Genomic DNA, 22,403 nt, shown 5'->3' with positions numbered 1-22,403 from the left:
CTGGATCAAAGGGTAGATATTCTTTTGTCGCCCTTTGGGCATAGTTCCAAATTGCCCTCCAGAATGGTTGGATCAGTTCACAGCTCCACCAGCAATGAATTAATGTCCCTACTTTGCCACATCCCCTCCAGCATTCATTACTTTCCTTTGCTGTTATGTTAGCCAATCTGCTAGGTGTGAGGTGATACCTCAGAGTTGTTTTGATTTGCATCTCTCTGATTATAAGAGATGTAGAACACTTCTTCATGTGCTTGTTAATAGTTTTGATTTCTTTATCTGAGAACTGCCTATCCATTTCCCTTGCCCATTTATCAATTGGAGAATGGCTTGATTTTGTGTACAATTGATTTAGCTCTTTATAAATATGAGTAATTAAACCTTTGTCAGAGGTTTCTATGAAGATTTTTTCCCAATTTGTTGTTTCCCTTCTGATTTTAGTTATATTGGTTTTGTTTGTACAAAAGCTTTTTAGTTTGATGTAGTCAAAATTATTTATTTTACATTTTGTGATTCTTTCTATATCTTGCTTGGTTTTAAAGCCTTTCCCCTCCCAAAGGTCTGACATGTATACTATTCTGTGTTTACCCAATTTACTTATGGTTTCCTTCTTTATGTTTAAGTCACTCACCCATTTTGAATTTATCTTGGTGTAGGGTGTGAGGTGTTGATCTATTCCTAGTCTCTCCCACACTGTCTTCCAATTTTCCCAGCAGTTTTTATGAAATAGTGGATTTTTGTCCCAAAAGCTGGGATCTTTGGGTTTATCGTATACTGTCTTGCTGAGGTCGCTTTCCCCCAGTCTATTCCACTGATCTTCCTTTCTATTTCTTAGCCAGTACCAAATTGTTTTGATGACTGCTGCTTTGTAATATAGTTTTAGGTCAGGGACTGCAAGGCCCCCATCATATGTGTTTTTTTTCATTATTTCCCTGGATATCCTTGATCTTTTGTTCTTCCAAATGAACTTTGTTATGGTTTTTTCTAAATCAGTGAAGAAGTATTTTGGTAGTTCAATGGGTATGGCACTAAATAGATAAATAAGTTTGGGTAGGATGGTCATTTTTATTATATTGGCTCGTCCTATCCATGAGCAGTTAATGTTTTTCCATTTGTTCAAGTCTAGTTTTAGTTGTGTGGCGAGTGTTTTGTAGTTGTGTTCATATAGTTCCTGTGTTTGTCTTGGGAGGTAGATTCCTAGGTATTTTATTTTGTCTAAGGTGATTTTGAATGGGATTTCTCTTTCTAGTTCTTGCTGCTGAGCTGTGTTGGAGATATATAGAAAAGCTGATGATTTATGTGGGTTTATTTTGTATCCTGCAACTTTGCTAAAGTTGTTGATTATTTCAATTAGCTTTTTGGTTGAATCTCTAGGATTCTTTAAGTAGACCATCATGTCATCCGCAAAGAGTGATAACTTGGTCTCCTCCTTGCCTATTTTGATGCCTTCAATTCCTTTATCTTCTCTAATTGCTACTGCTAGTGTTTCTAGTACAATGTCAAATAATAGAGGTGATAATGGGCATCCTTGTTTCACTCCTGATCTTATTGGGAATGCATCTAGTTTATCCCCATTGCAGATGATATTAGCTGTTGGTTTTAGATATATACTGTTTATTATTTTTAGGAATGACCCTTCTATTCCTATGCTTTCTAGTGTTTTTAATAGGAATGGGTGTTGTATTTTATCAAAGGCTTTTTCTGCATCTATTGAAATAATCATGTGATTCTTGCTAGTTTGCTTGTTGATGTGGTCAATTATGTGGATGGTTTTCCTAATGTTGAACCAGCCCTGCATCCCTGGTATGAATCCTACTTGATCATGGTGAATGATCCTTCTGATCACTTGCTGGAGTCTTTTTGCTAGTATCCTATTTAAGATTTTTGCATCTATATTCATTAGGGAGATTGGCCTATAGTTTTCTTTCTCTGTTTTTGACCTGCCTGGTTTTGGAATCAGTACCATGTTTGTGTCGTAAAAGGAGTTTGGTAGAACTCCCTCTTTGCTTATTATGTCAAATAGTTTGTATAGTATTGGGATTAACTGTTCTCTGAATGTTTGATAGAATTCACAGGTGAATCCATCAGGCCCTGGGGACTTTTTCTTTGGAAGTTCTTTGATGACTTGTTGGATTTCAATTTCTGATATGGGATTATTTAGGAATTCTATTTCCTCTTCTGTTAGTCTAGGCAGTTTGTATTTTTGTATATATTCATCCATTTCTCCTAAATTGGTGTATTTATTGCCATATAATTGGGCAAAGTAATTTCTAATGATTGCCTTAATTTCCTCCTCATTGGAGGTGCTGTCCCCCTTTTCATCTTTAATGCTGTGAATTTGCTTTTCTTCCTTCCTTTTTTTAACTAGATTGACCAGTACCTTGTCTATTTTGTTTGTTTTTTCAAAGTACCAGCTTCTTGTCTCATTTATTAAATCAATAGTTCTATCACTTTCGATTTTATTAATTTCTCCCTTAATTTTTAGGATTTCTAATTTGGTTTTCTGCTGGGGGTTTTTAATTTGATCGCTTTCCAGTTTTTTCATTTGCATTTCCAATTGATTGATCTCTGCTCTCCCTTGTTTGTTAATATAAGCATTCAGGGATATGAATTTACCTCTGATTACCGCTTTGGCTGCATCCCAAAAGGTTTGGAAGGATGTTTCGCCATTGTCATTTTCCTCGATGAAATTATTAATTGTTTCTATGATTTCTTCTTTAACTAAACGGTTTTGGAGTATCATATTGTTTAATTTCCAATTGGTTTTAGATTTGGTTTTCCATGTACCATTACTAATCATTATTTTTATTGCCTTGTGATCTGAGAAGGCTGCATTCATTATTTCTGCTTTTCTGCATTTGTGTGCTATGTTTCTGTGACCTAATGTATGGTCAATTTTTGTGAATGTGCCATGTGGTGCTGAGAAGAAGGTGTATTCCTTTTTATCCCTATTTATTTTTCTCCATATGTCTATTAATTCTAATTTTTCTAAGATTTCATTCACTTCTTTTACCTCTTTCTTATTTATTTTTTGATTTGATTTATCTAAATTTGATAATGGTTGGTTTAAGTCTCCCACTAGTATGGTTTTATTGTCTATTTCTTCCTTCAATTCTCCTAGTTTCTCCATTAGAAATTTGGGTGCTATATTATTTGGTGCATACATATTGATTAATGATATTTCCTCATTGTCTATAGTCCCTTTTAACAAAATATAATTACCTTCCCTATCCCTTTTGATCAGGTCTATTTTTGCATTGGCTTTATCAGATATCATGATTACCACTCCTGCCTTCTTTCTATCAGTTGAAGCCCAGAAGGTCTTACTCCATCCTTTAATTCTGACCTTGTGGGTGTCAACCCGCCTCATGTGTGTTTCTTGAAGACAACATATGGTAGGGTTTTGGATTCTAATCCATTCTGCTATTCGTCTACGTTTTATGGGTGAGTTCATCCCATTCACGTTCAAAGTTATGATTGTCATTTGTGGACTCCCTGGCATTTTGATTGCCTTCCCTAATTCTAACCTTTTCTTCTTCGGCTCTACCTTTTAGTCCAGTGATTTACTTTGAAACAGTCCCCCTTGTCCCCTCCCTTGATGTTTCCCTTTTTAGTCCCTCCCTTTTTGTTCCCTCCCCCTCCCCCCTCTCTTACCCTCCCTTTTTGTTCTCCCTCTCCCCCTCCCCCCCTTGGTTTTCCCTTCTCCTTACCCTTGTTGGGTAAGATAGAATTCAAGATCCCAATGGATCTGGAGGTTTTTCCCTCTCAGAGCTGATTTCCCTGAGATTGAGGTTTAAGTAACCCCCCCTCCTCTCTTCCTCTCCTTCTTATAGGAGTTTTCTTCCCCTCCCCTTCCCATGTGAATCTTTGTGTGAGAATGATTATTCTATTTGGTCTTTCTTTACCCCCTATTTATACATTACATTTTCCCCACATGTTAGTATATATAGGTTGATATAAATGTAGTCCTTATAGAAGAGAGTTTGAGTAAAAGAAGAAGATAACATTTTCCCCTTTCCTTAATATTTACCTTTTCAGGTATTCCTTGCTCTTTGATTTTCGGTATCAAACTTTCCACAGAGCTCTGTTCTTTTCTTTGCAAAAAGTTGGAAGTCTTCTATTTTGTTGAATGCCCATACTTTCCCTTGGAAGTATATAGTCAGTTTTGCTGGGTAGCTGATTCTTGGTTGGAGACCCAGCTCTCTTGCCTTTCTGAAGATCATGTTCCATGCCTTACGATCATTCAGAGTAGAACTTGCAAGGTCTTGGGTGACCCTGATTGGCATTCCTTTATATCTAAATTGTCTTTTTCTGGCTTCCTGTAGGATTTTTTCTTTTGTTTGATAGCTTTGGAATTTGGCAATTACATTCCTGGGAGTTGTCTTTTGGGGGTTTAGTGTAGAAGGTGTTCTGTGAGCTCTGTCAGTGGCTGTATTGCCCCCTTGTTCTAGAATCTCTGGGCAATTTTCTTTGATTATATCTTGTATCACCATGTCCAGTTTGGTGTTTATTTCTGGCTTATCTGGGAGTCCAATTATTCTTAAATTATCCCTTCTCCCCCTATTTTCCAGATCTATCACCTTGTCGGTGAGATATTTTATGTTCTCTTCTAATTTCTTGGTATTTTGGCTTTGCTTTATTGATTCTTGCTCTTTTACACGATCGTTGTCTTCCAGCTGCCTGATTCTGGCCTTTAAAGCCTGGTTTTCTTTTACAGTTTGGTCAAACTGGTTTTGTAGATGCGTGAATTTCTTTTGCATTATTTCCAACTTTTCCTCCCAGAAGGCTTCCATCTTTTTGGTCATTTCTGATTCAAATTCTTCATAGGTTTGTGGAGAGTTTCCATTTCCTTTGGAAGGTTTTGGAGCATTTTCTTTTATATTATCTTCTGTCTGCTCTGTATTTTGTATTTTGGCTCCATAGAATGTGTCCAAAGTCGCCCCTTTCTTCTTATTTTTCTTGGTATTTTGGGGCTTCTGTGGTTCTGTGGAGTTTGTCATCTCTGAATGTGGAGGATTAGTTTTTCTTGTCTCTTTCTGGTGTTCAGAGGCAGTCCTGGGCAGATAGTTCTATGGGCTTTCCCTGGGTTAAACTGAATATGCCTCACTGGAACTGGAATGGAAGGGTCGGACCACGAGGCCACACTCTCCCCCCCCGGCTCGCTTTCCGGAAGTTGCCTTCAGAATCCCTGGCCGTGAGGCTGTTTCGTCGGCCTGCGGGGGGATGGGCTGCCGCTTCCCCAAGCTCCGAGAGCACAGACTTTCACTGAGACTTGGATAGCAGGATCCAGCCCGTGAGGCTGTCTTGCCCGCCCTGAGGGTTGCTGTTGTTTTGACCAGCTCTCTGCAGCAGAAGCCCCAGGCAGTAACTTTCACCGGGACTGTAGAAGGCCCTGAGGGTTGTTGTTTCCGAGGACCCTGCTCTCTGAGCCGGCCGGGCTGCGGCTTCCGGGAGCCTTGGACTCTGCGCTCCTACCCCTGAGGTCCGAGTGATCTCGGGTTCTGGCTTTTAAGGGGAGCCGTACCTTTTGAACCGGGTCCAGGTCCAGGAGGAGGGTTCCCAGGGTCTGTGCTGTTGATCGTTTTGAATTTCGGCGCCTTAGGAGCTTATCGTTTGAGATTGGTCGGGAAGGGTTTTCCGGAGATCTGAGCTTTAGCTTTCTCTAAGCCGCCATCTTAACCGGAAGTCTCGATAAGTCAACTCTTAAGTACTTCCATTTTATATTTTACAAAAATGAAGCATGAAGAGGCTAAGTGGCATATCTAAATCACACAGATATTAAGTGGCAGAACAAAATTTAAGCCTTTGTTCAATGACCTTGCCACATCATAATTCTAATGTCTTTCCATATCTCTAAGGTCTTTCCAATTTTAACATATTACATTCTGAAGTCACATTTGGGTATTACATTAATGTTCTAGATTCTAACATGTTATATTAGATTTGACATTTCATACTGTGAGATTCCTTCCACCTATAGTTTCATAAATTATTTCCTGTGATCCCTTCCAAATTTGACATTCTATGATTCTAAAGATCTGGATTTAAAAAAAAAAAGGATTCTTTGGGTATAGGATCTGGTTAGACTTGATTAAGGGAAAGGTAGTATGAAATCAAACACACAAATGTAAGTTTCCCTCAACCAGGAGAGCGTGAATTATTAATCCAAGTAGGAGAATAAATTATCCCTTATCTACTTTACCAAGAAGGCTGTGAGTCCCATAGACATACATAGGCTGTTCTAGGTGCTATTATTCATTCCACTGATGCATAGAAGGAAGGGAAGAGATTCCAATGATAGGTCAAAGTTTTCAGAGATGGAAGTCTAGTCAGCCCTCTATGGAAAGTTAATGGTGGGGATGAACAGGAGTGGGGAAGGGGATGGCTAGGTGGCACAGTGGATAGGGTAATCAGGAGGACCCCGGTTCATATTTGCCCTCATATGTTTCCTAGCTGTGTGATCCTGGGCAAGCACTTAACCCTAATTGCCTAGCCCTTGCTCTCTTTTTTTTAGAATTAATAGTAAGACAGAAGATAAAAGTTATTTAAATTTTTTTTATGGGAAGATGTGCTGAAGTAGTGTGAAAAAACAAACAAAAAATACTGCTCTGTCAGTGAAGAGACCTGCTATGCAACTCTTTATGTGTCTATTGCTAGGGCTGGATATTAAGGAAATAATTTACATGAAGACAATAACTAAACTGATTGGAGCTGATGAGATCATCTGGAGAGATAGTATAGAAGAAAAGGGAGAACAAGCCAAATATTTGGAGCATTCTTACTTGGTAGTGGAGGTATTCTGGATACCTTTTCTAGAAGACCAGATAAAGATAAGAAAGAATAATCAGAAAGGTGAGAGGAGAAACAAGTGAGAGCAAAATATCACAGACACAGACACAGACACAGACACAGACACAGACACAGACACACACACACACACACACACACACACACACACAAAACAAGAGAAGAGAGAGCTTACTGGAAGGAGAAGGTGATTGACGTAGCCTAAGGCTATATAGATAAGTCAAAAAGGAGAAGAATTAAGAAAAGTTCATTAGATTTAGCATTTAAGAGATCACTGATAACTTTGGAGAACAGGTTGAATTGAAAGATGAGGCCAAATTCATGTTACAAAAAAAAAAAAATTGGAAGCAAGTGAGAAGAGAGGAAGTGAAAAAAACTAGTGTATATATAGCTTTTCCCAAATTTAGATGAAAAGTGTAGGAGAACTATATGATGGTAGCTAGCAAGAATGGTCAACTTTTGTCAGGTTTTATTTTGTTTTTTGTTTTTTTAAATGGGAAGGGACATGAGGAAGGAGTCAGTATGTAGGGAGAGATTAAGAGATTGAAAGTGATAGAAGTGATAATCTTTTAGAGGAGACAGGAAGGGTGTATATTGTGAATTTTGCTTTGGCAAGGAGAAGGGTCATCTCTTTATGTAAGATGGGGTAATAAATAGGAAGGTGGAGGGAAATGCCTGAATAATGTGAGATGGAGGAAAAGGGGAGGTGGGGGAAGGATTCTTCCCGCAAATGACTTTTTTTTCAGATGTCCTTAACTGACAAGGTGAGGGGATGAGATCCTGTGGTAAGGGAACTTGTAGATAAGAAATTTGTAATGGAATCAGTTAGTATGACTTTATGATTTCTTCCAACTCTGTTCAGTAGCAGTGGATATGAGCAAAGGAGATTGGTGGCAGAAATAATCCAAGATTGGGATTTGACTTGGTATGCTTGACAATGGGACAAGGAAGGGTCCAAGGAATTTGAGTGTAGAAGATCATATAGAATTGAAATAATGCACTAAAAGGTTGAGATAGGAAAGGGAGAAAAGCATAGTCAGTGCAGCCTAAGAAAGAACTACCTTTGGGAGGATTTGAGTGAAGAAGAGGATTAAGGATCAGAGGGGTAAGGAAAAGATGAAATGATAAAATATTATGATCAGATAAAGGAATTTTGAACTTCATAAACATGGAAATGGCACACAATTCCATTAGTCTCAGAATATTTTTACCCCTGAAGGTCACCATTGTCATTCACATTAACCTTATCTCCCCTGTACATTAAGTGGGGAAGGCAGAGAAGTACATTGTGTAAGCACCTTAGACATCCAAGATACACTGGTATCATCAGTCCTTTTGTTAAAATGCTCACATTAAACCCTATGGACTCATCTTTAACCACTAAGTGGCCACTGAAAGTTCATTCATGAACTCATCTAAAAACCATCTTGATCCTATTAATTTTCTCAGTCTGCACAACTTCTATGGATAATGAATGGCAAATGTTTGCTCTCCTGGGTACTAGGCAAAGTACTGCTTCCTTATCTGAAACAACCTCTTTAAAGCTTTTAAGGGACCTTCAACTTGAAATATTCAGATCCATAGATTGATAGGTTGGAACTAAAAAATGCCTTCGAGAATACTTATGCCTATAGATTCCTAAAATATTAGAGTTAGAAATGACCTTAGAACATTGAATGTTGGGACATAGGACATAGAATATAAGCATGGGAGCAACTTTAGCTTGATAAACAGCACTCAGGACGAAAAGATTAGAAAAAAAAGGAAAATCACTCTTCTCAAGGATATTACATTAGTTCTGCAGGCGATACATAGGTAAGTATAATTCAAGGGATAATATGAAAAGGGTAAAGACTAGGTCAAAATAATTAGGAATCATTGAGGAGGGAAATACTATTAATTATGATAATAAGGGAAGGGTTTACAGAGGAGGTGCCACCTGAATTGAGGCTGAAGGTGTTATAGATGATATTTGGAGGGTATATTTGATGGTATACTAGATAACTAATGGATCAGGTAGTTATTTTCTTTTTGCCTACCCTCCTCCCTCTAAATCTCCTTTCCTCCCCTCTTCCAATCTCATTTCCTCCCCTCTTTTTCCCTTCAGTTTCCCCTTCTCCCTTCTTCAGTCTCCAACTTGATTATCCCAAGTCCCAGAGATAAACCCAGCTTCTTCCTTCCAGGTCACCACCATCAGCCCCAAAGCCCTTCAGCCAAGTCCAGTCAGCAGTTGGCTCTTGCCTCCAACTGTTTCCCGGACACATTCCACATGGAATTTTCCTTTGATTGACAGCTGATCAATCTCCAGCTTCTGTTCTTTGCATGCATGCCTCTTCCACAATTGAAGAGAACACAGAGATAAGGACAGTATTTTCTAGGCTTTTGTAACTAACTACATATAGGGTTCTGTGTGTGAAGGAGAATTCAGGAAATAACTAGTAATTCAGTTTGCCTGGAATATAGAGTATGTTAAGGAGACTAAGAAGACATAAAACTGGACAGGTATGCTTGATCTATATTATGGAGAGCCTTAAATGCCAAAACTATGCTGTTTTAAATTGACCAAAAATCAATAAGGAGCCACTGAAAATTTTTTTGAGCAGGGAGAGTGACTAGTGTATTAGATTTTCCTTCCTTCTCTTTTAAAGACAGTGTGTGAAGAGTGGACTGAACAGTGTGGAAATATGTGACAAAAGAACCAACTGGAAATTTTAATAATCTAGAAAAGAGGTGATAAAAGAGTCCAAGCTTGGTTTTTGGCAGTAGGAGTGAGGAGGTATTGTAGATGGAGAATTAGAAGAATTTGGATAGGAGTGTGAGAAAGAAGAAAGAGACAAAGGTCTCACAGTTTTAAACCTGGGAACTAAAAGGGCTAAGAAAATTCCTTGCTTTTCTAAGTGGGGTAGGATATGAGATTATCTACTAAGTGAGAGGATGAGGTGGGAAGTATCCAGGAATTGAAAAGGAAAGAGGAGATTTGGAACAGCTATCCTGGAGGATCAGGTATTTTTAAACCATTTAACTATAAGCTTATGACTGTGAAGAGAGAAAAATGAGGCCACTGCATTGGTGACTGGGAGAATAGGAAGGAACCAAGACAAGCAACCAGAAATCTCCAAAAGGACAAAAGATATTAGTTGTGAGACCAAAACAAAGGATAGAAGGAGGTGATCAGAGAGTAGGATTTCAATATTTCAGGAAAATAGAAACTAAACATTTTTCATTTGTCAAAAGGTATAGTGTAGTAGGCTAAAATAGAAGAAAGATGGAAATCTTGGCAGTCGAGAAGATTGATAAACTGGAAAACCAGAGTGTTTGAAGAGAAACCAATATGTCAAATGAAATAATATATGTAAAGTGCTTTGAAAACTCTAAAATGTTACATGTGATAGCTGTTGTTGTTTTTATTTTTCTTGGTGATGTGATATTATCATTATGAAGATGATGATATGTGCCTGAGGCTGAGATTGGATTTTTTGAGAGGACCATATGCCTAGTATTGAAGTCTTTGAGATAAAAAAGGAGAATGATCAGAAGTTTAGAAAGTGGCAAAGATGATCTCTAAACAGGGAGATAAGGATGGATGATGTCAGCTTTAAGAGGAGTGGTTGCTGAAAAATGGTAGCAGTAGGAGTATCTAGAAGTATCAGTTAGTGATTTACCCCCTGGCAGCATTCAGTAGGGGCATATTCTTCATTATTCCATTCCTTTTTGTTTTTCAATCATTTTTCAGTCATGATCAATGCTTTGTGGCCTTATCTGGGATTTTCTTAGCAAAGATACAAGAGTGGTTTACGGTTTCCTTCTCTAGCTCATTTTACAGATGAGGAAACCAAGACAATTCTCCTAATAAAGATTTGAGACAGAACTGGATTGAAGAAGTGGCGGGAGAAATGGACCTTATACTCCTGTGGGATAGAAATGCAATTTTGGCAAATTATGCCATCCTAGAGAATCATATGATGAGGAGTTTCTAAACCAAATCTATATAGAAGCCTGGGTTGGGCCAGGGATATGACAGTGACAATGTTGATTCTAATTTTAGAGCATGACTTAAATTCCAGAAGGCCATTAAAATATAGAATGTTAAAATATCATCTTAGAGCTGAAAGGGACCTGACCATTCTCTTTTTTTCTTTTCATCTTTTAAGACATTTTCAATTTTTTATGTATTTGTTTTTGTTTTCTTTTCTTTTAAAAATTTGAGTTCTGAATTCCCTTTCTTCTTTTAGCCCTCCCTCACCAAATCAATAAATGTGATATCAATTATACATGTGAAATCATGCAAAAAATATTTATATAATTATCCATTTTGCCAAAAGAGCAAGAAAAAAAGAAAGTGAAACAAATTATGCATCAATATGCATGCAGACACCACCAATTCTTTCTCTTGAGGCAGATAGCATTTTTTTTTCTTATAAGTCCATTGGAATTGTCCTAGATCATTGAATTGCTAAGAGTAAGCTCAGTCATTTACAACTGATCATCTTACAATTTTATCACTTTTGTAAACAATGATCTCCTGGTTCTACTTATTTCACTTAGCATAACTTCATATAGGTCTTCCTAGGTTTTTCAGAAACATCTTGCTTGTCATTCATATAGCACAATAATATTTCATCGCAATTATTTACCACAACTTGTGTAGCCATTCCCCAATTGATGGCCATCTCCCCAATTTCCAAATTTTTTGCCACTACAAAAAGAGTTGCTATTAAAAATGTTGGATGTATGAGTCCTTTTCCTTTGATATATTTGGGGTACCGACAATATAGTGGCATTTCTGGATTAAAGGATATGCACAGTTAAAATAACCCCAGGGAATGGCTCCAATTTGCTCTCCAAAATAATTGGATCATTTCACAACTCCATCAGTGATACATTAACAACCCAGTTTTCCCATATCCCTCTCAACATGCTATTTGCTATTTCTGTCATATTAGCTAATCTGATAGGTGTGAGGTAGTACTTAAGAATTGTTCTAAATTGCATTTCTCTAATCAATAGTGATCTAGAAAATGTTTTCCTATGACTTTAGATAGCTCTGATTTCTTCTTCTGAAAACTGCATGTCCATATCCTTTGACCATTTATGAAATGGGAAATGACATATTTTTTTACAAATTTCATTTAGCGCTCCATGTATTTGAGAAATGAAATCTTTCTCAGATAAATTTGCTGTCCTGTTTTCCTTCAAATATTGGCTATAATGGTTATGTTTGTGCAATTTTTTTTAAATTTCATGTTATCAACCCATTATGATCTCATCCTCCTATTTGGTTATAAATTATTTCCTCATTCATAGATCCAACAAGTAAAACTTTCCATGCTCCTCTTATTTGCTTATATCACCATTTATGTCTAAATTATGTACCCATTTTTTTTTTACCCTCTGTCTTAGTATCAATCTAAGATCAGAAGTGCAGCAAGGACTAGACTAAAACAATGTATTAAGTCCTTTAGGGCAAAAAAGTGTCTGAAAAGATGGCATGTAGGATAGGCATTAGCTTTTTTTCTAGGACCTAAGCAACAGATCTATAGTGGCAGCTAGAGTGGTAGTTGTTCTGAATAGGATTTTTGGAAGAGAACAGGTTTTGAATTTAAAGAACTTGAGTTCAAATTACAACTCTGTCTGTTACTATTTGTGTGACTTTGGACAACTCACTGGTCCTCAGCTTCCTCAAATGTAAAACGAGTGAATTAAACTAGATGACTGACCTTGAACATCACTTTCACCTCTTAATCTATGGTCCTTATGATCCTAATATTGGCCCAGTGATTATAAAAGTCTGAAGTTAGGAAGTCCTGAGTTCAAATCCAATCTCATATGCACAATACCTGTGTCACTTAACCTCCATTTGCCTAAGTTTCCTCATCTATAAAATAGTAATAATAATAGCCCCTATCTCCCTTGGTTGTTGTGAGGATCAAGTGAGATAATAATTAAAAGCACTTAGTATGGTGCCAGGCATATAGGAAGCATTGTATAAATGTTAGCTATTAATATTATGTAAAACATATATAAATGTATTTCCTTCCACACATTTATAAATATAAAAATTACATATATATGTATATATGAAAAAAATAAAAATTCTGTACACAAGTGGCATGGGATGCCTCAGGAAGCAGCAGCTTCCCTCTCTCTGGAGGTCTTTAAGCAGAACTAGAAAACCATTTGTTAGGGATGTTAGAGAGGGGATTCCTATTCCTTCTACCTCTGACATTCTGTGGTTCTGTGATTTGGACCTTAACCAAACCCCATTTCCTACTCCCTTCACTAAGGAAGGCAAACAAGTGGTCTCATGAGATTGCAAAAGCCCTGTGGCTGCCTCTCTCCCTTTCCCAGAGCGTAAATGACCCGTCACGGAGACAGGACTGAACTTCTGAATGAGATCACAGCCTTTTCGCCCTTTCTGCACAGTTTCACCCGGTGAATTATTGTCTTATTTCCATTCCACTCCAATGAGCTGTCAGCGATGGATACTGTAATTCAGCGCAATAGAAACACAAACAGATGGGTAATTGACCTGCGTGCCTTCATTACACTGGGGTTCAGCGCTGCTGTTCCAGCCATAAAGTCCTTTATCTGCCAGTCTGAAATCCCTGGGCTTTTTGTGAAGAAGGAGATCAGGCCGGGAGGCTTGCAGGCAGTTCACTCGGAGTTATTATTCCCTCTGCCTCATGCATTTCAGAAACCGACAGAATCTGACAGGCAGAACTTACCAGGTACAAGACAACAGCTGGGAGTCCTATAGGGCTTGACGATGTCTACAGAGGGTTGCATTCTGGTGCTCTTAACAGGAGAGAAAAATATTTATCTTCTATCGCAAAAGGACCTTTTTATTCTCTCTCTCTCTCTCTCTCTCTCTCTCTCTCTCTCTCTCTCTCTCTCTCTCTCTCTCTCTCTCTCTCTCTCTCTCTCTCTCTCTGTTGGTGCCTTTTTCTTCCTCCTTGACACCAGAAAAGAGCATGCATTTAGCTACTAATGAAATAGGTCAGTAAAATATCCATTTAGTCAAGAAGAATTTATTGAATCCCTAAAGGGACTATAGTGCCAGTTTAGGTGCTTAGGGTATATGATGAAGAAGTTGTGTTCTATGGGTAAGTGACTGCCATAAGTATGAAGTCAGAAGATGTAGGTTGGAATGCTGACTTGGTTCTTCACTATTTATCTAGCTTGGCAAGTCACTTCACCTCTGAAGGACCTTAGTTCCTTAGTTTCCAAAGGATTTGGCTTGATCTGTAAAGATCCTTCCAGGTCTAAATCCTATGATCTGAAATGGCCCCTGCCTTTAAAGTGCCTGGAGTATACCATGACCATTCTTGGCTCTGAACTTTTCTTCAGGCTCTTCTTAGAATGTTGGTACTAGAAGGTGAATTTGGAATCACCCAGACAAATCCCCTCATTTATTTATTTATTAGGAATATCATTATTTAGGAGGCTGGCCACACAGGACACAAAACACTGGACTTCAGGACAGGGAAACATGAGTACAGTTCCTACATCAAAAACTTTCCAGCTGTATGATCCTGAGCAAGCCACTTACCTCATCTATAAAATGGGGATGGTAGTAATAGCACTTATCTCCTAGGGTTACTATAAAGATCAAATGAAATCATTATCTGTAAAGTAGGTAGGATAAGCAATTTTTAAAAGGCATTTCTATCCTTATCCTCTTAATGGAGATAGATGCCTTTTCTGTAAGGGGTTAGAGGCAGCTAGAGAATGTATCTGGGCTTGGATATGGAAGACCTGAGTTCAAATCCAAACTTAAATACTTACTAGCTATTTGACCCTGGAAAAATCACTTTTAAGTTCCATTTGCCTCAGTTTTCTCAACTGTAAAATAGGGATAATAGTATCTACCCCACAGGAATATTTTGAGGATCAAATGATCCTATGTGTAAAGTGCTTCATACAGTAACTGATACATAGTAGGTGCAACATAAATGCATATCCTCTTCCTTTTCCTCACCATTTCTTTCATCTAAATGGAGCAATCAGAAGGGAGGTGATACATATTTTTCCAGGGTCAGGGACAGAGGGACTAGATGTACTAAGTTTCCATGTTATCAAGCTGAACAATCACCATTTGAACTACCAAGGGAGAGAGAAGCAGAAAATGATGGTCTTCATCTTTATGTTCACACATCCCCCATTGCCCACACATCCTGCATATTGAAGGCATCACATTTAAAATTCTAAGTAGTCTGGGAGGGAAAAAATATTTTCCATATGTTTGGTGTGGGTGAGTTAGTTTTGAAATGAAAATCAGAATTTTTGTAAGTTCTACCAATTGTGCAGTGGAATTGATTACCTTCACAAAGGAGTGCCCTTGCCTTTTTTAAAACATTCTTATAACTCGTGTGGGCATAAGATCTGTGCCAACTACCTGTTAGCTCTGTGACCTTGGGCAAGTCCCTTGCTCTTTCTAGGAGGATATCCCCCCTCCCCCAATCTGTGAAACCACCAAACGTATGAATTATTATGAAGAGAGTAAACCTTAAAGTACCAGATACATGAGGAATCATTATGTGCATATGAGTTATTGTTCCATAAATCTGAGTCATTATTACTGACATAGGCATATATGGGATTATATGAATATGTACATGGTTAATTCCTTGGGAGTTATGTGGAGCAAAATATCCACATAGACAGCAGCTGTACGTCTGTACAGTAGTTGTTCTATGGGCCAAATCCTGCCCCAAGATATTTATGGCTCCCATTGAAATGGGTGAAATGGGAAAGAGGTGCCAATATATAAGGCCAGAACTGGACTTCTTTGTTGAACACAGGTGACCGATGGAAGCCTCTGGCCATGGCTATTTGTGAATCTTCACTGCTAACAAAATAGTTATGTAACTTTCAGCAGTAATGACATTTTGCAGAAAAGTACTTCCTAATTGCCTCTGTCTTCATTATTCTCCTTCAAAATTGCCCAAGAGATTCTGCCTAAGAGACACGGAGGCACGAACGGAGTTTCCGTTTTTAAGAGAAGCCTGTTTGTGTTACAACTGCTCAGAAGGAAAAAAAAAATTCCCCAATGCCAAGCCTTCTCCATCTCTTTTTTTCCCCTTCCAGTTATATTAAACATAGAAAGTAATACAGCTTTTTGAATCCTTGCCAAACTAAGATGATTTGACGCATTTTTCTAAAAACTTGCTCCCCAAGTTCCTTTTGGGCTGAAACCAAGAATAGAAAATATTCTCCCCACACACAGAAGATAAAGAAAATGATGAGCAAGCACACGGAAACAGTGCAGTTGCATGGTGAAACAGAAAGAGCCTTAGTCTTTTAATTGGGAGACTTGGGCTGACACCCCTGCTAATGATCCTTAGTTTTCCCATCTGAAAAAATGGGGAGAATAACCATTTCATTGCCTGCTTCTTTGAGATATCACAGAGTGGGGAGTACTTTATTTGAAAAATGATTATTATATAAAGGCAGAGTGAAAAGATGAAATTTTTTCATAGTATTTTGCTGGAATGGACAAAGATAAAAATAAATATAATAAGTAACTAGATGGAGAGAAGAGGATGGGGCTAGGGCTAAATTGTCTCAGAATTGAAGGCAGGGAATATTGAAAGCCAGAGGGAATCCTCAGTCTTCTACTCAGGGAAGTTTTCTTCAGGTAGTTTACTGACTAAGCCAGATTCCAGTCCCTGGTTTGGTTGGATTTTATTGCTTCTCACTGCTAAACTCAAAAGGCTGGACAGAGGGTATATGATGGACAATGTGGATCATCACAAACTCCAAACAAGAGAATTAGGAAAGAGGTAAGTGTGAAGGAGCTATATTGGTAGAAGAGAAAGAAAGGGTAGGAGGAGACGAAGAGAATCTAACCAAATCTGCTGGCAGAAGCTAGATAAGTCACTTGAGGATTCAATTATCCCTGGAATGTTGTTAAATATCCTCAGATTCCAGTGACCTTCTCCCTCAGACCACATGTGGCAATTTGTTTTCAATCTTATCTTCTCTACTCACCATGAAGATGGGAGGCAGAATGACATTGAGCTTAGAGAGTTGGTTTTGAAGCCAGATTGACCTAATATCTCACCTTGAACACATTCTCCCTGAATGACCTTGGAAAGTTACTTGACCTTGGTGCCCTGAGGAACTCTATTAGAAAGAGGGAGGTTCCTCCCCTGTTCCCTCACAGGTACAGTTTCTATCCCTATGCTCATCTGTATTTCTACCTCACCCTCCTAATAGATTGTGCCCCTGAGGGTAGGGATTATATTTTATTAAATTTGTGTATCTCCTTCAGCACCCAATGATGTTATGTTCATAGAGTATATGCTTAATAAGGACTTAATTGATCAAGTTTTTAGGAAACTGTTGGGTCATCTTCATAGTCTCAGCTTTTGATGGTCAATATTCTTTCTCTGGCTTTACAGTCTCTTGATTCTCTATTTTCTTTTTCCAAACACACCATGTGCTGCCCCACCTCTAGTCCTTAATGCCTGAATGCCTATGCCTGAAATGTCTTCTCCTTTCTTAATTCCTATCCTAGTTTTAAAGCCCAAATTAAATGCCACCTCATTCATGAATGTTTCTCTGACAAAGTGGATCAATTTTAAAAATAATTAAAAAAAAACACTTTCCCCTTGGCACTTCCTAAATTATATTTTATTTCATACAAGTCCAATACATTTATCACATAGCATCATATGTTATACAAACTGAGTAGATTCCTTATCCCTCCATTAATCTCTAAGTATTATGAAAGCAGATAATATGTCTTATTTAAACTTTGTGCACCTTCCTTCAACTGGTACAGTGATCCAAACCTAGTATAAGCTTAACAAATATTTATTATTATCATATATTTTTCTAACATGCTATTCAGCATAATACATTGGGACCTCAAGAAGCCTTGGCCCCAAGAGATTCATCTTCTCTGGTCTTTGATAAGTGAGCATAGACTTTCCTATACTTTATACTTTTGCCCTATGCAGCAAAATGTGAGGTTCAGTAGAGATAGAGAGGAGGGCCACCACAGTAGTTATTGTGTATCTTCTTGGGCAAAATGTCTTGGGCTACAGAAAGAATCTTTTCCAACATGAACTAAGTTAAATGAGGTGCTTGATTGTTGCTTCAGACTTATACTGAGCAAGACTTCCTAATAATGTGAAATATCTATCTAGCATCAATCTGTGAAGTTATTGTCATGTCTTGATAGCCATGCTTGTGGAATTTAATGTTTGGCCTACTGGAGTAAGTACTGGACTTGGAATCAGGAAAATCTAAATTTGAATCATGCCACGAATAATTACTAGTTGTGTTACTTTGCACTGTTTATTTGATTCTTTCAACATTAATTTCCTCATGTAAAATGTAAAGTATCTCACAGGGTTGTTTTGGTGAAATGTGATAATATGTGAAAAATGTTTTGTAAATCTTAAAATGCCATATAAAATTGAAAGAAAAAAATGCTATTATTAAGTTGAAAAAAGTTTTAGGTCCAGGCTAGTTTTTTATCCAAGTGTCAAATTTGGTAAATGTAGAAAGCTTCTCAGTAGAGTATTTCCTACCACATGACACATATTTTAGCCATATCAACTCAAAAAATGATCTCATGAAAAGTATGGAGGGGTTAATTTATTTCAATGGAGGTTGTTCTCACCCTAAAGGAACCATCCATGAAGAAAGGACACAGCATATGCGGAGTTATCATGAAAGTGACTGAAAAAAAGATTTCTCTAACAAGTTGGGCCGTCCAAAGTACCTGGATTTTGGCTCATCCCAAAGGACTTCCCTTGTAATAAGCTGAAAGAATATTGGAGGCTTAAAATCCCAATTTATCACCTTTCAAAAATAACTTCTGTTTAACGTTCCTATCTCTTCTCATTTCTTCCTCTTGTCTTTTTTTTATGTTTTCATGCAGGACTTCAGATAATCTTCCCTCAGTATCTTCAAGAAAAATTCGTACAATCAGCCTTGAGTTACATTATGTGCAATGGGGAGGGAGAATATGTATGTAAGAACAGCCAGTGCCGATGTCAGTGTGCGGAGGAATTTCCACAGTGCAACTGCCCAATCACTGACATCCAGATCATGGAGTATACCTTGGCCAACATGGCCAAGTCTTGGACGGAAGCCTATAAGGACCTGGAGAATTCAGGTATTCAATTTATCAACTGATAACCTTCTGTTTTGTGTGTGTGTGTGTGTGTGTGTGTGTGTGAGAGAGAGAGAGAGAGAGAGAGAGAGAGAGAGAGAGAGAGAGAGAGAGAGAGAGAGAGAGAGAAAGAGAGAGAGAGAGATGGGGAGAGATGGGGAGAGTGGGAGAGAGTTACTATACCAACACAAATAAGCTCTAACATACAACAATCACCACAACAAAAATAAGTTAGTTCTAGGTAGAGACAGGAAGTCATCTATAGAAATCTTCCCTGGGAGAACAAGAATATTTCAGAGACCTTTCTATTCACCATTGTCAGAGAATCAAAGATATCTATTTAAGGTTACATACTAAGTCCAGTAGTAGAGTGTAGAACTAAGACCATTTGCTTTCCTAACAGAGACCTCTATGTACCTTCAACTCCAATCCAAGACCACTCAGAGTATCCATCCTTTCCCATATGTTCCTTAGGTGCCTTTAAAGGTTCAGACACGATTGCTGAATAATGGCATAGTTATTGAGAATTGTCCCAAGGCTCACAGAGCAAGAGCAAGGTACACTGATATTCTCTAGGTAAAAGCATTGCCAGTCAATATTTTCTGTGTGTAGTCTTGGCATATTTGCAAAAGGATCAAAGATAATTCTAACGATGAGGTGGAAAACTTTTTGCTTCTACGCTATGAGACACTACACTCACCTCCCTGTTTGGAGAATAAATCAAAATACATATAAGAGCAGAAAGTACCCTGCATTACTATTCTATTCTGGTGAGGGTTGGAACAAGAAGTTATTTTCTCTAATAAAGTTCTACTTTATTTGTGTTTGCATTGGTGACGGATATTTTATATACCCTTTTCCATAGTCCTTATCACCTATTTCTTTCAGTTATAACATTATCAAGATTTATATTCTAATATTTCATGTTCAAATGTCCCTTCCATCTTGGTGTAATAGTCTATGTTTTAAATATTCTGTTTTATATCTATATACACCTCCCAATTTAAACATTTAGTTTTCTGGCATTCTTTTCTAAGGATGTCTCTTTCAACCCTAATGTTCTACATGTTGATACGCGAGTATCCTATATTCTAAAGCTCATTTCAGGTCCAATACTCATTTTTTTAAACCCTTACCTTCCATCTTGGAGTCAATACTGTGTATTGGCTCCAAGGCAGAAGAGTGGTAAGGACTAGGCAATGGAGGTCAAGTGACTTGCCCAGGTTCACCCAGCTGGGAAGTGTCTGAGGCCAGATTTGAACCTAGGACCTCCTGTCTCTTGGCCTGGCTCTCAATCCACTGAGATACCCAGCTGCCCCCTCTAATATTCTGATTGATTGAACTATTAGTGCTTTTGCCCAATATTCATTTTTAGCAAGGTCACATTACTAAAGTAAAGCTGCTAATGCTTAGTCCCTTTAAAACTGTACAGAATTGATTAAAGAAAAGGAGTTTGTGGTATAATTCATATTATTTGTAATGTTATTTTTTGATCCTAAAAAAAGGAATGTTTTTGAAAATAAAATTTTGGAAAGAACTCTGTCCTAATTACTCTAAGACTTAATCAAAGGGAGGCTGTATGCAAAAGCTGGCCAGCTTCTCTGAATCAAATCCTTAGAAGTAAGGGAAACCACTTTGGGTGGGGAAAGACAAGAAGATGAGAAACCACGTAATAAGCTGGATAGACCACTTAGATGACATGCATTGTGCCTGCTTCCCACAAGGACATTCATTCTCTAATGCCCCTGTATGTATCAATTGAAAACAGCATCGCCCATTAAGGAGAGAAATCCATACATGCATCTGTGTTTTAATCCCCCCCCCCTCCTCTTCTTTTCATTTTCAGCCCATAATAGCATTAACAGCTTCAATTCTGGGTAATTTCATCAGATTAATGGCCAACTACCGCTAAAGGCTATCAACTCCCTCCCTCCAGGCAGAAATGTCTTCATGTCCCCAAATGGTTAGGCTTAAATAGAACTCAGCCAGAACACATAGAGTTTCAGAGGCCTGCTTATGTTTACTGAAGCATTGGGTAGCGAGGACTGCTTGCTTATTAGATCTGGGATTTAGAACCCTGAACTCCTGGGTTTCATCTCCCAGTCTACTGTAAACTCTGGAGCCATATGCATGAAGAATGCTTATTCTTTGCACAAAGCTTAGAGGGAAACCTCTTTCTGTAACAAATGGGTCAATTGCTAAACGGACTCAGGAAACTTCCATACATACAAATATAGATGGAAGGGTTCTTAAGAGGTTATTAGCATCATTTACTTCATTAAAGTGAGCTACATAAAGCATTTCTCTTTTTAAAGGTCTCTAGGGATAGATAGGAGCATCTAGGTGTCAGAGTGGATAGATTTTTAGGCCTAGAATTAAGAAGACTGATTTTCCTTAGTTTAAATCTGATCTGATGAATTATTAGACATGTAACTCTAGGCAAGTCTCTTAACCCTAGTTGCCTCAGTTTTTTCATCTGTAAAATGAGCTAGAAAATTAAATGGCAAATCACTCCAATAAGAAAACCCCAAATAAGGACACAAAAAATTGGGCCCAATGGAAATAACTGAACAAGGACAGATAGGAATCCTACCTCTCCACTAAGTCATCCACCCAAGTACTTTTAGGTCTTAGACCAAAAAAAAGGTCTTATGAGACCCGAGACCCCAAATCTTGCTTTAATTTTAGCTTGTTTGCTTTAGATAATGTCATATGGACATTGAGGAAAATTACTCAAACTCTTCATACTTAAACAGTACCAATGATGCCCAAATACCATTAACCCTTCAGCATAAAAGCTGGAAATGAGCACTGGCTTGGGAGTCTAGAGACTTGGCTTCAGAGTCTTCCACTAACTTGATCTGTGACCTCTCATTTTTCTTAACCTCAGTTTTCTCCTTTGCAAAAGGAAGATGGAATAAATGCTTTCAAAGGCCCATTCAAGTTCACATGGTCAATGAGTATAAGCAGAAAAAAATGAAACTATCCGTCATCATCCCTGTATTTCCTAGGAGATGAGATAAAGGGCTAGTAGGTGAGAACAGGAAGGACGTTTGTAGGATGATTTCTATTACCAGGGAATATTCTATCATGTAACCTTATTTGGAAGCTTGCATTATTCAGTGATCATTTTTATCATGTGGGTGTTTGTGGAAGGCATTTTCTGGGCTTATCCTCTGCATCTGGGCTTGTATTTTGCACAGATGAGTTTAAATCATTCATGAAGAGGCTACCTAACAACCATTTTCTGACCATTGGGAGCATCCACCAGCATTGGGGGAATGATTGGGATCTACAGAACCGCTATAAGTTGCTTCAGAGCTCTACAGAAGCTCAGAGACAGAAGATCCAGCGCACTGCCCGGAAACTCTTTGGCCTCAGTGTACGCTGCCGCCACAACCCAAACAATCAGCTGCCAAGAGAGAGGTGAGTGCCTCTCCTCTTCTCCTCTCCTCTTCTTTGTCCCCAAAAC

General features: G+C 38.2%; 1 protein-coding gene across 2 annotated transcripts in view; it reads left to right on the top strand.

Moving 5' to 3' along the window:
- Positions 1 to 22,403, top strand: part of BRINP1 (BMP/retinoic acid inducible neural specific 1) — a 175,607-nt gene that overhangs the window by 130,669 nt on the left and 22,535 nt on the right. For both annotated transcript variants that reach the window (XM_016429239.2, XM_056812026.1), the window contains 2 exons: positions 18,698 to 18,934; positions 22,135 to 22,357. In XM_016429239.2, the coding sequence (XP_016284725.2) occupies positions 18,698 to 18,934; positions 22,135 to 22,357 (460 nt within the window). The remainder of the gene's footprint in view (positions 1 to 18,697; positions 18,935 to 22,134; positions 22,358 to 22,403) is intronic.

This window comes from Monodelphis domestica, chromosome 1 (assembly GCF_027887165.1).
Source record: "Monodelphis domestica isolate mMonDom1 chromosome 1, mMonDom1.pri, whole genome shotgun sequence".
NCBI lineage: Eukaryota > Metazoa > Chordata > Mammalia > Didelphimorphia > Didelphidae > Monodelphis > Monodelphis domestica.
The sequence above is the reverse complement of the archived record's forward strand: the minus strand, read 5'-3'. Positions and strand labels throughout refer to the sequence as shown.